This window comes from Schistocerca nitens, chromosome 6, assembly GCF_023898315.1.
Source record: "Schistocerca nitens isolate TAMUIC-IGC-003100 chromosome 6, iqSchNite1.1, whole genome shotgun sequence".
NCBI classification, from domain to species: Eukaryota; Metazoa; Arthropoda; class Insecta; order Orthoptera; family Acrididae; genus Schistocerca; species Schistocerca nitens.
The window spans coordinates 510,489,048-510,501,674 of NC_064619.1; the positions used below are offsets into that span (position 1 = coordinate 510,489,048).

Genomic DNA, 12,627 nt, shown 5'->3' on the forward strand with positions numbered 1-12,627 from the left:
ATGAAAGATGCATGTGTAGCAGGAGGAAAGTTTTCTGATGCTGCTATCATGGGGATCGAAAATATAACTCTGCAAGGTCAGTTTTACAGAGAATATATAACTTCGCAAAGAGTTCATCTGAGATCAGTAGCTTTAGCTAGTGCATTCGCTGTTATTTTGAAAGTGCCACAAAGTCTCAAGGTGCCACTGGGTTTGCTTACTGTTACCAAGAGACTGGCCCATAGACCATGGTAAATAGTCGTTAAAACATCTTCAAGAGTGAGGCTATCCAGCTCCATTCTGAAGCAATCATTAAGAGGCAAGGACACCAGGCAGACACTCAAAAAACAAGGGGCCATCATTACTTTAAAAGTGACGTGATTTTTGAAATCTGTTCTCTTCCCTAGTCCAGCAGAGAAAATTTAGAAATATTTATCACTATCCATATTTAAAGCAGTGAAAGCCTTTCAGATTAAATAATCATCTTGTGGTGCAGTTCTTGTTGTCTCCGTGCTTGCTAAGAAAATGGGATGAGAAGTTCCGCCTTATGCAAGACACCTTTTTTCTTTTGTTTCACCCATACATGTTTCAGCACTTTTGTGCTATCAGCAGTGGGTTCTATGTTTATTTTTAACAGTAAATTTGTTGTTAACATATTAACATTTGTGTCGTTTACAACATTATGTAAAAGTTTCTTCCTTTCAGATTGCATGGTGTACACTGTTTCACAGACTCTAAATCCAAAATCAAGGAAACAGGCTACTCCAAAAATACTGTCCACTTTGGGGACGGCTACCATCAGAAAAGAAACTGGACAAGTGAATTCATAAGTAAGTAAAACAGGAAGCTTTCCTTGCTGAGGCACAAGATAATGATCATTGGCCCAAAAATTTGTCTCAGCTACCTGTAATGGTGCTGACCCTAAACTTGAGTAAACTGGTTTAACAATGAGAGAAGCAATGGTGTCCAAAAATAACCTTACAGGTTGTTTGTTAATGACCATGTCCAAGTACATCTTCTGGGTTGCATAGTGAAAAGTCGGCATTTCCACAAATTGCTCGCTCACTTGGTTTACTTTTGTACATATGAATGTATCCACATTGGAACTGCCAAACATACTTCTTGCAAGTGTCCTTTTTGCCACACCTGTGGCATGTCTGTTAGAGGCACGCAGTGTGTGTATGATAAAGGAAACTATGTTTACAGTTGGGTAATGGCACTACAACTGAAAAGGCCAGTTGCCACTGGTGTGGTTGTTCATGAGGCCACCTGGTTTGTGGTGTGATGCCTGTGAAACCAGTGTCACAGAGTTGTATGTTGTGACATTTTCTTCCGTCAGAAACACATTTGGGCTGCATGGATAGTTTTGTGGGCTTAGGCTGCTCGCGTAAGTTCCATGAGAGATGGATCAAGTTCCCTTCATACATAGTTCCTTACTTCTGAGTCAGCCGTAAGTCGCACTGAGTTGCTGATTAGAATGTCTGCCGAGTCCTGCCCTCATGAACTTTTAACACTGCAATTCCTGCTTAATCCCTGTAGATTGGCAGCTGCATACACATATTATTGACAGGGGTGTGGGTGGCTCTTTTGCATTGCTAAAATTCTGACTTTCCTGCAATAATGTTTTTCTTCATTGAAAAATGTTATTGCAATAAAGAACATTCCAGGCAACTCAAGTTCTGCCAGTTTCACTAAGGCTCTAGTTTTTCTGTTAACTGAGACAGTTTACTATGTCACTCTTCACACTGTTCGTTAAATGGTTGAAAGGGCATAAACGTAGGTGGAGTGGGAGACGTTCCTGCTACATTCACTAACACTTGCACTGCCAATAATATAGCTGCTGTCACCTTCTGATAACCCTGCACAATTTGCATTAGGAGCTGTAAATATTCAATGGTTAAAAACTTGCAGTCTCACACAATTATATAATTGTTCAAAGACTGATTAGCATGCATCACAGATCCCGAGTCACCACCACTTTTGTAAAAGGCCATCTACACCTGCAAACAACTAAGTTTCTTTACAACATGAGATACATATATAAATTGCTGCTAGAACCAGTGCAAGCCATTTTACCTCCCTATTCCCCAAGAAAAGTCCAATCGAAGTCATATCAGAGCACCAGCTAATAAAATTATAATAGACCAGAATAACACAATAGGCAATATAGTAGCACTCACAGCATGAATCCCATGGCTCACATCAACACTGGCTTAAGCCAGCCCTGGGCCTGCTTTTATGATGGAGTCTGGCGTGATCCCATCAGAGTGCACATCTGAGAATCAGTGCCATCTGAGTAGTGGCACAACAACAGTTTATAGTAATGCTGCACTGGATCCTCAGTTTCCATGGTGATGTTGGGTGGTGCCACTACATATGGCTCATCTTTTTTCCCCTTTTTTTAAATGAACTTGTTGTTGTGGTTTTCAGTCCTGAGACTGGTTTGATGCAGCTCTCCATGCTACTCTATCCTGTGCAAGCTTCTTCATCTCCCAGTACCTACTGCAACCTACATCCTTCAGAATCTACTTAGTGTATTCATCTCTTGGTCTCCCTCTACGATTTTTACCCTCCACGCTGCCCTCCAATGCTAAATTTGTGATCCCTTGATGCCTCAAAACATGTCCTACCAACCGATCCCTTCTTCTAGTCAAGTTGTGCCACAAACTTCTCTTCTCCCCAATCCTATTCAATACCTCCTCATTAGTTACGTGATCTACCCACCTTATATTCAGCATTCTTCTGTAGCACCACATTTCGAAAGCTTCTATTCTCTTCTTGTCCAAACTAGTTATCGTCCATGTTTCACTTCCATACAAATACTTTCAGAAACGACTTCCTGACACTTAAATCTATACTCTATGTTAACAAATTTCTCTTCTTCAGAAACGATTTCCTTGCCATTGCCAGTCTACATTTTATTTCCTCTCTACTTCGACCATCATCAGTTATTTTGCTCCCCAAATAGCAAAACTCCTTTACTACTTTAAGTGTCTCATTTCCTAATCTAATTCCCTCAGCATCACCCGATTTAATTTGACTACATTCCATTATCCTTGTTTTGCTTTTGTTGATGTTCATCTTATATCCTCCTTTCAAGACACTGTTCATTCCATTCAACTGCTCTTCCAAGTCCTTTGCTGTCTCTGACAGAATTACAATGTCATCGGCGAACCTCAAAGTTTTTACTTCTTCTCCATGAATTTTAATTCCTACTCCGAATTTTTCTTTTGTTTCCTTCACTGCTTGCTCAATATACAGATTGAATAACATCGGGGCGAGGCTACAACCCTGTCTCACTCCCTTGCCAACCACTGCTTCCCTTTCATACCCCTCGACTCTTATAACTGCCATCTGGTTTCTGTACAAATTGTAAATAGCCTTTCGCTCCCTGTATTTTACCCCTGCCACCTTCAGAATTTGAAAGAGAGTATTCCAGTTAACATTGTCAAAAGCTTTCTCTAAGTCTACAAATGCTAGAAACATAGGTTTGCCTTTTCTTAATCTTTCTTCTAAGATAAGTCATAAGGTTAGTATTGCCTCACGTGTTGCAACATTTCTACGGAATCCAAACTGATCTTCCCCGAGGTCCACTTCTACCAGTTTTTCCATTCGTCTGTAAATAATTCACATTAGTATTTTGTAGCTGTGACTTATTAAACTGATAGTTCGGTAATTTTCACATCTGTCAACACCTGCTTTCTTTGGGATTGGAATTATTATATTCTTCTTGAAGTCTGAGGGTATTTCGCCTGTCTCATACATCTTGCTCACCAGATGGTAGAGTTTTGTCATGACTGGCTCTCCCAAGGCCATCAGTAGTTCTAATGGAATGTTGTCTATTCCTGGGGCCTTGTTTCGACTCAGGTCTTTCAGTGCTCTGTCAAACTCTTCACGCAGTATCTTATCTCCCATTTCGTCTTCATCTACATCCTCTTCCATTTCCATAATATTGTCCTCAAGTACATCGCCCTTGTATAAACCCTCTATATACTCCTTCCACCTTTCTGCCTTCCCTTCTTTGCTTAGAACTGGGTTTCCATGTGAGCTCTTGATATTCATACAAGTGGTTCTCTTCTCTCCAAAGGTCTCTTTAATTTTCCTGTAGGCAGTATCTATCTTACCCCTAGTGAGACAAGCCTCTACATCCTTACATTTGTCCTCTAGCCATCCCTGCTTAGCCATTTTGCACTTCCTGTTGAACTCATTTTTGAGACGTTTGTATTCCTTTTTGCCTGCTTCATTTACTGCATTTTTATATTTTCTCCTTTCATCAATTAAATTCAATATTTCTTCTGTTACCCAAGGATTTCTATTGGCCCTCGTCTTTTTACCTACTTGATCGTCTGCTGCCTTCACTACTTCATCCCTCAGAGCTACCCATTCTTCTTCTACTGTATTTCTTTCCCCCATTCCTGTCAATTGTTCCCTTATGCTCTCCCTGAAACTCTCTACAACCTCTGGTTCTTTCAGTTTATCCAGGTCCCATCTCCTTAAATTCCCACCTTTTTGCAGTTTCTTCAGTTTCAATCTGCAGTTCATAACCAATAGATTGTGGTCAGAATCCACATGTGCCCCTGGAAATGTCTTACAATTTAAAACCTGGTTCCTAAATCTCTGTCTTACCATTATATAATCTATCTGATACCTTTTAGTATCTCCAGGATTCTTCCAGGTATACAACCTTCTTTTATGATTCTTGAACCAAGTGTTAGCTATGATTAAGTTATGCTCTATGCAAAATTCTACAAGGCGGCTTCCTCTTTCATTTCTTCCCCCCAATCCATATTCACCTACTATGTTTCCTTCTCTCCCTTTTCCTACTGACGAATTCCAGTCACCCATGACTATTAAATTTTCGTCTCCCTTCACTACCTGAATAATTTCTTTTATCTCGTCATACATTTCATCAATTTCTTCATCATCTGCAGAGCTAGTTGGCATATAAACTTGTACTACTGTAGTAGGCATGGGCTTTGTGTCTATCTTGGCCACAATAATGCGTTCACTATGCTGTTTGTAGTAGCTTACCCGCACTCCTATTTTGTTATTCATTATTAAACCTACTCCTGCATTACCCATATTTGATTTTGTATTTATAACCCTGTATTCACCTGACCAAAAGTCTTGTTCCTCCTGCCACCGAACTTCACTAATTCCCACTATATCTAACTTTAACCTATCCATTTCCCTTTTTAAATTTTCTAACCTACCTGCCCGATTAAGGGATCTGACATTCCACGCTCCGATCCGTAGAACGCCACGTTTTCTTTCTCCTGATAATGACGTCCTCTTGTGTAGTCCCCGCCCGGAGATCCCAATGGGGGACTATTTTACCCCCGGAATATTTTACCCAAGAGGACGCCATCATCATTTAACCATACAGTAAAGCTGCATGTCCTCGGGAAAAATTACGGCTGTAGTTTCCCCTTGCTTTCAGCCGTTCGCAGTACCAGCACAGCAAGGCCGTTTTGGTTAATGTTACAAGGCCAGATCAGTCAATCATCCAGACTGTTGCCCCTGCAACTACTGAAAAGGCTGCTGCCCCTCTTCAGGAACCACATGTTTGTCTGGCCTCTCAACAGATACCCCTCCGTTGTGGTTGCACCTATGGTACGGCCATCTGTATCGCTGAGGCACGCAAGCCTCCCCACCAATGACAAGGTCCATGGCTCATGGGGGGGGAATGAACTTACTGGATAATTAATTAGGAAGGCAACTTGCAGATACTGGCAAAAATTTACTATGGATACAGTGTATTGTGTGTTAGCATCTATTTCCATATATACCTCATTATCCGGTATACACATTCTCCATCTGCACCACATTTCAATAGCTTCTATTCCCTTCTTGCTGGAATGTTTATCATCCATGTTTCACTTCTCCACTCCAAGACAAATTAACTTCAGAAAAGACGTCTTAACATTAAAATACATATTTCAGATTAACAAATGTCTCTTTCAGAAACACTTTTCTCTGTATTGCCAGTCTGCATTTACATTTTCTCTACTTCTGCCAGAACTTTTTTTTTTTCCTACTGCCAGTCTGTAGTATCCTCTCTACTTCTGTCATCAGTTATTTTGCTGTCCAAATAGCAAAAGTTAACTACTCTATTTAATGTCTTATTTCCTTAACCTCTTAACGTCACCCGATTTAATTTGACTACATTCCATTACCTTGTTTTACTTTTGTTAACAACCATAGCCTCTTTTCATGAGAAAACCCATTCAATTCAAATGCTCTTTCAAGTCCTTAGCATCACTGACATTGCAATTCTGTCTTGGGTTAACTCTTAAGTTTTTCTTTCTTTTCCCTGCACTTTAATTCCATTTTCAAATATTTAATTGGTTTCCTTCACAGCTTGTTCAATGTACAGTCTGAATGACATAGGGGATATTTTACACCTCCATCTCAGTCCTTTCTTTACTACTGCTTGCCTTTCATATTTTTTGGCCTATATGGTCATTAGCCTTTCACCTAACTTCTTAGTGCCCTTAAGCATGTGCTGAACCACATCCATTATTTGTGATTTGCATTAACATACCTGTTTGGTCTGTAGTTACGTATATGGAATGTCTAAATTTAAAAATATAAGGGAAACCAATATGTTAAAGAATAATTTTGATATGGAAGGAAAAACACGATTTTCATGAACACCAGAAGAAAGTATATGCTTTCATTATTCAATTTATTTGGTCTTACTGACCACACAGCAAAAACTTCTGCTCATCTTTGCAATTTCTTTTCCTTGACCAAGTATCTGTGTTGAGGAATAAATAGTGTAGAACAAAGACCAATCATAGGCTAATTCAATAGAAGAGAAAATACAGCTTTATTCAATAGAAAACAATAAAATGCATTTTTTTCTGAGGACCATCTGAATGGGGCTTTATTCCATTTCTTTGTTTTTGTGAAAAAAACTGTAATTTCTATATTAACTTACAGCAGTTATCCTTGCAGATCCACCAAAATTGCAGTTGTTTATAAACGACTTACTTCTAGCAACAGCACACAACTGTCAACTGCAACTGTTCATTTTATATTTGCAACAACCTTTTTTTATGAGGCCTTATTGCTCAATATTTGATATAAAATCATAGCCACACCCTTAAAGAGAAATTCTTGCACTAATAGGACAAAGATTTGTATGGTTGGTCATGACAGGACAGCACAATTCAACACTTCGAGAAGCTTCACAAAACCTCAGAATCTGTCTATTTTTCTCAGTACTCCCACCCATAAATACAGTGTCATTATTTAGCAAACAACAGCAATTTTAACTAAATAAAGAATACACTATCAAAAAGACAAAATTTTATTGAACATTACAGAAATGTACAGTACAAATATTCAGACTTTTCCTAATCTCTTATAAGGCTGCTCCCGGGTTCTTATTGTATTTAGACAAAGTTTTACATAAAACACAAATATTTAAAACATTTATCAGACACAACAATTTATCTATAGCAAGATGCAGCCCACTTGAGATGCATTCCCAGTAATACCTTCCTTTCAGGATGTATCTTTTACATTTATAGGTGACACTGCTGCCCCTGAGCAGTCAGAAATTGAGCAGTTATAGCACTTTACATTTAGTACTTTCACAAATCCAAAGCATTATCTGTTTGTGTAATAACTGCAGAAATTGGAACCTGCATACAACAGGTTGATGTTATTTGCAGTACTTTATTCAGACTCCATTCCACTAGCCTGTAAACAAATAAAACAAAGTTTAAACTAATAGTATGCCCCCAGGTAGGTCCGTAAAGCTGTCTGTCTGCAACTTATTTGTGTTAAATGAAAAGAGCACTTTGTAAACAAGGTGCAAATACGGAGTGAATACGAACTCCTCCAAGAATTTCAGAGTTTGTTCAGGGATATTTTCCGAGTATTCTGAGTATTCTGGTATAAGGGCTCTGTGGCCTCCAGTAAAATGAGGTCACAATTTATTAAGTTAATTCTTCCCGTTATCTTTGTTTCTATAAAAATACCTTCAGACCAGTGAAAAAGTCTGTAATATGCAATCAATGAAACAAGATGCTTAAGTACTGTGATGTGGTCGCTGTTGATTTGGGAACAATTCAGCAAAGGTTGTCATTGCTGCTTTTCCATTGCATTCAGTGAACCGTAAGGTTCATATTGACCAACCTTCATCAGTGAACCTGTCCATACTCTTATGTATCACTGTTAAGAGAAAACTAACATTGCTGGAAGAATAAACATGAGACATGACTATACAGTATTGAATGTGAAGTTGAGGGTCAAGACTGAAAGGGGAACAGGTTCCTTATAACAAAATATTCAAAAAAATATCCCTGAGCAAACTCCAGAATTTTGTCTGTGGGTTTTGGGTACAACCAGAATGTGCTGTAAACAAGCAAATAAGAGTCACTGAAAGTAGGCCTTCAAGAACAGCATGACTCTCCTTGCATGACAAAAGCCAATGAAAAAGACAATAGACACTAGTCAAGCACAAGAAACGTAACTGTGTAGTGTCACATTGTTAGCTAAAATCACCGGAAAACATATGGTCTAAGTACATCTACCTAGCTTAAATTTACAGGTACCCAACACATTTTGCATAGTTCTTCAAGCAACCTAATGTGCAGTTAAACTTTGTAACAGACAAAACAGGGATTAAAGAAGCAATTTTAAATATGACAGTTAAAGAACACCATATCAATACGGGAACATAACAGCATCAATATCATGGGAACACATGAAATAATTCCCAGTTTTTATTATGTTAAATATTGGAAGTCTAGAAGATGGTTACAGCTTTATTCTAGTGGAAGATGCGACATATGTGAGCAGCTACGTGCGTGATACATCCACAGTTTTAACTATAAATCAACATGCCACACAAAGAAATTTATATTCTATGTTATTTTGGATAAAGCATTTTGCCTTCTTCTGAATACCATGAACATTCAATAATTGTAAGACACTTTTGTATGCACTATTAAGCAGTTATGTTTAGTCATATTACTGGACATTTAATACTGTGTAAGAAATGTTTGCTGCCATCATGATATAGGCTTCAGTCAAAACAATCATTTATTCTACAAAATTACAGCTTGAAGCAATAATTTTTCATTGTTGTTTTTGTTGCTTTGTTTTGTTTTTTCAGTGGTCTTCAGTCCGAAGACTAATTTTATGCAGCTCTCTAGCTAGTCTATCCCACGCAAGCCTCTTCATCTCTGTATAACTACTACAACTGACATCTATTTGGACCCACTTACTGTACTCATGCCTTGGTCTCCTTCTACAATTTTTATGCCTCCACACCTACTTGCATTACCAAAGTGGATAATTATGGTATCACAATTAAGAAAAATATATATTATGCACATACATTAATGTAATATGGTATGGTTTAAATACAACTGCAGCATTTTTAATGCCGATATGACATACATTTAAGTGTGACAACATAAATAGAACAGTTTACACCACACACATAAAAAATACAAATATGTAAGTACTTACCACATAAACCATTCTGATACCTTTATTAACCACATTTGACACATCCACACATAACAAATATTGTTCTCTGTAATAAGTGGTGTGTGAAAACATGCAAAGCTCAAAACTAGTCAGCTAGTATAGAAACATCAGCTCTTATGCTAAGCATTTAAAAAGTCTTTTCTTCAATACTCGAAGGTGGTGTCACATTTAAGTAGAAAAAATTTTCTTATTACATCACAATGTGTGTCCCACAATAGTTTCTCAACTGAAATCATCATTTACATATTTTAGAAAATATTGTAAGTTTTAAATTACTTGTATTATAAACAACTGATCCGAATCTGATTTTAGCAACTGGAGGGATGGGTCACTCCAACACAGCATCATAAGATTCAACTATGGATCAAACCTTATTTCTCATATAACTGACACCACCATCCACTTATCATACATAAAGCGAAGTTTGTACTCATTACAGATGACAAATGCTACAATTATTGCTTTTGGGGAGACAGCGACAGTAGGACCACCACTAACAATTGATGCAAGACATTAACAGGAGTCAGTGAAGAAGATAAAATGTTATAAATTTTTGGGTATACACCCTGCTAAAAATTTCATTGAAAAAAATTGTTTATTCCTTTTCTCTAATGATAAATATGTTTTCTTATTGTTACTTGAATATGGAAAGACTTTGGATTCTTTTGTTTATTTTATCTGCTTTTGTAATATTATGTCATGAGAAGAACTGCTATGTAAATCATAGGCATGAAAGCACAGATTGAGAGTAACAGCTGAGCAACGATATACAATGAGTGCGTGTCAGCCAATGTGTGTGCAGCAATATGGCAAGACGTGTATTACTAATCTGAGATGTAAGAACTTGCTGAGGCAGTGAATATTGTACAACTTTACAACTGACAATTAGGATTACCATTGCAGTGTGTAATGAAAACTGAAGTGATCATTATGAACAGAAAGATCGTACAGTTTGGGGATTACTAACTGGACTCTCTCTCCACTAGTACTGAGAATCCTTTCACATTTAGATATTAATAGTTATTGCTATCGTGAGAGTGAAACTGCTTTTAACAATACACCGCACCGTAAGAGCCAAGCTTCCATAAAACTGTGTAATATATTTGTCTCCTTAATGGACAGTCAAGTTTTTGAAGCATTAACTGTCACTCTGAGCATAATTACAATTATGGATCATGTGTAAGAGTGGTTTTACTGACTGTGAATTTGTGATTGACGTAGTCATCTGAAAATGTGACGAACAGTGATATTGCAGTTCAAAATTATCACAAACAGTGTATGAAGTACTGAAATGAGAATTAGGTGTGCCTAACAAGTAATAAATGTGACATGCTAAACCTATGCATTATCATCAACAATTACATCCTTTCAGCCAGTGGCCTGTTAAACGCCACTGCAGATGACTTTGCAGCCCAACCGAGAAGAGACTTCACTAGCATACTATGTTGTGAAAATATGACAAATGGAGTTGCTGCAATAACTTCGTTTGTAACATCACAAGCCTCCGCTGTCATCTCAACATGCCGCAACATGTTTCCAACAACAAACAGGTACATGCTCTTCCAAGCTCAAACTAACAAAATTCAACAGTCCAGACTGTAATCATTTGTTTCATTATAAAGCTATTGTTTTTCTTTGCCATTTCTTAACTTTTGCTATGTAAACAAAGATGCCTGAAGTGAACTATTAACACTCAATGTAGCTTTTTTGACCCATTATTAGTCATAAGTATTTTTCTTTTACTTAAACTAACTCTTTCTTTTAAATAAATGCTGCTGTAATTGCATGTGTTATGTTTTATGTGCCTTTTGGAGTGGAGTGTTACTCATGTGTGTGCACCATTATGATCAAAGTGAGTTGGCATGCCTCAATATGTGTAAATTGCGGTGTCCGCCATTAGGTTCTGGGTGCCGACCAACAGAATTAAAGCTGCCTGTCCACTATTGGTTTAAGCTTCACAGCAAGGGCAAATTGAATGTGATAGTTGCCAAACAATTGCTGTATGTTATGTTTACATCGTACTTAGATTCATGTTACCACACTTTCACAAGTAATAGCTTGGGGGTTGTTGATTAAAGAGATACGTGAACAATGTGTAGTCTAATCCTACTATGTTTACGGGATTAGTAAGAGAACTGTGTGTGATTTACATAATTTAGTGACAAGATGGAATCACATTCTCTGCATCCACACAATTCAAAAGTAAATCGAGTTGTTCTGGGGTGAAATAATTGGACATCAATTCAGTTAGGTTATTTTGGACAAATTGTATAAATACATGGTCTATAATTTCACAAAGTACACCAAGATGCATTTTCTCCACAATATGCAAAAAATTGTAAAGGTTTGTCGACAATTTGAAAATATTTCGGAATTGCTCAAAAGAATTTGAAACAATGTGCTGAGCACTGAACTTTGAGGAAGACACTTTGAACAGCTCTTTTTAACTGGTACAAGTATAGAGTAATTGCAGCAAATCAGTGTAACATACTAATGCATGGCAGTATTCCTTGAAAATTAAAAAACATTCTTACTTCTAACAAAGTAGAACTTTTAACCGGGAATTGTTAGGATGATGTTTATTAACAATGAATTCAGGAATGACTGACAAAACAAATTTCAACTTAAATAATTTGCTGAGCCATGTTTACTAGAACTTTTTGCTACTAGTACCAAATACTTTCAACTGGTTACTTCATTGCATTACTGATGCTACAGTCTGTATGTCCTGTTTGACACTGTGTCAAGAAGCCTGGGGCTTCTCAACCTGGAGGAGCCACATAAACATTTTAGGAAGCTACATAATGATTTCAAAAAAATTGTGTGCAAAGATTTAGTAAAAGTTTGTGACTTCTTGTGTTAGCTGTATTGAGAAGCTGCTCACTTTCTGACAACTTTTATCTGTTTAGAAGTTCACTGCGCAATATGCAGTGTTCTACGCAACAAAGCCCAGCATTTTTATTGTCCTTAAGTACTCAAAGTCAGAAATAAGTGAGTGAATCATGTTGAGTTATGGGCTACCATTGTTTCAGAAAATAATAATAATAATAATAATAATAAAGAAAAGAATAAGCCTCCGGTATGTTCTGCCAGTCGTAAAAGGCGACGAAAAGAACAAACCACTAATAGGGCTAACCC

At 37.4% G+C, this 12,627-nt stretch overlaps 1 protein-coding gene across 5 annotated transcripts in view; it reads right to left on the reverse strand.

Annotated features, from left to right (window-relative positions):
* Window positions 1-7,278: 7,278 nt before the first annotated feature.
* Window positions 7,279-12,627, reverse strand: part of LOC126263158 (aldehyde dehydrogenase, dimeric NADP-preferring-like) — a 298,799-nt gene continuing 293,450 nt past the window's right edge. For all 5 annotated transcript variants that reach the window (XM_049960194.1, XM_049960193.1, XM_049960196.1 and 2 more), the window contains one exon: window positions 7,279-7,689. Coding sequence is in view for 1 of the 5 variants with exons in the window: in XM_049960196.1 (XP_049816153.1) it covers window positions 7,666-7,689 (24 nt within the window). In the remaining 4 variants the exon portion in view is untranslated. The remainder of the gene's footprint in view (window positions 7,690-12,627) is intronic.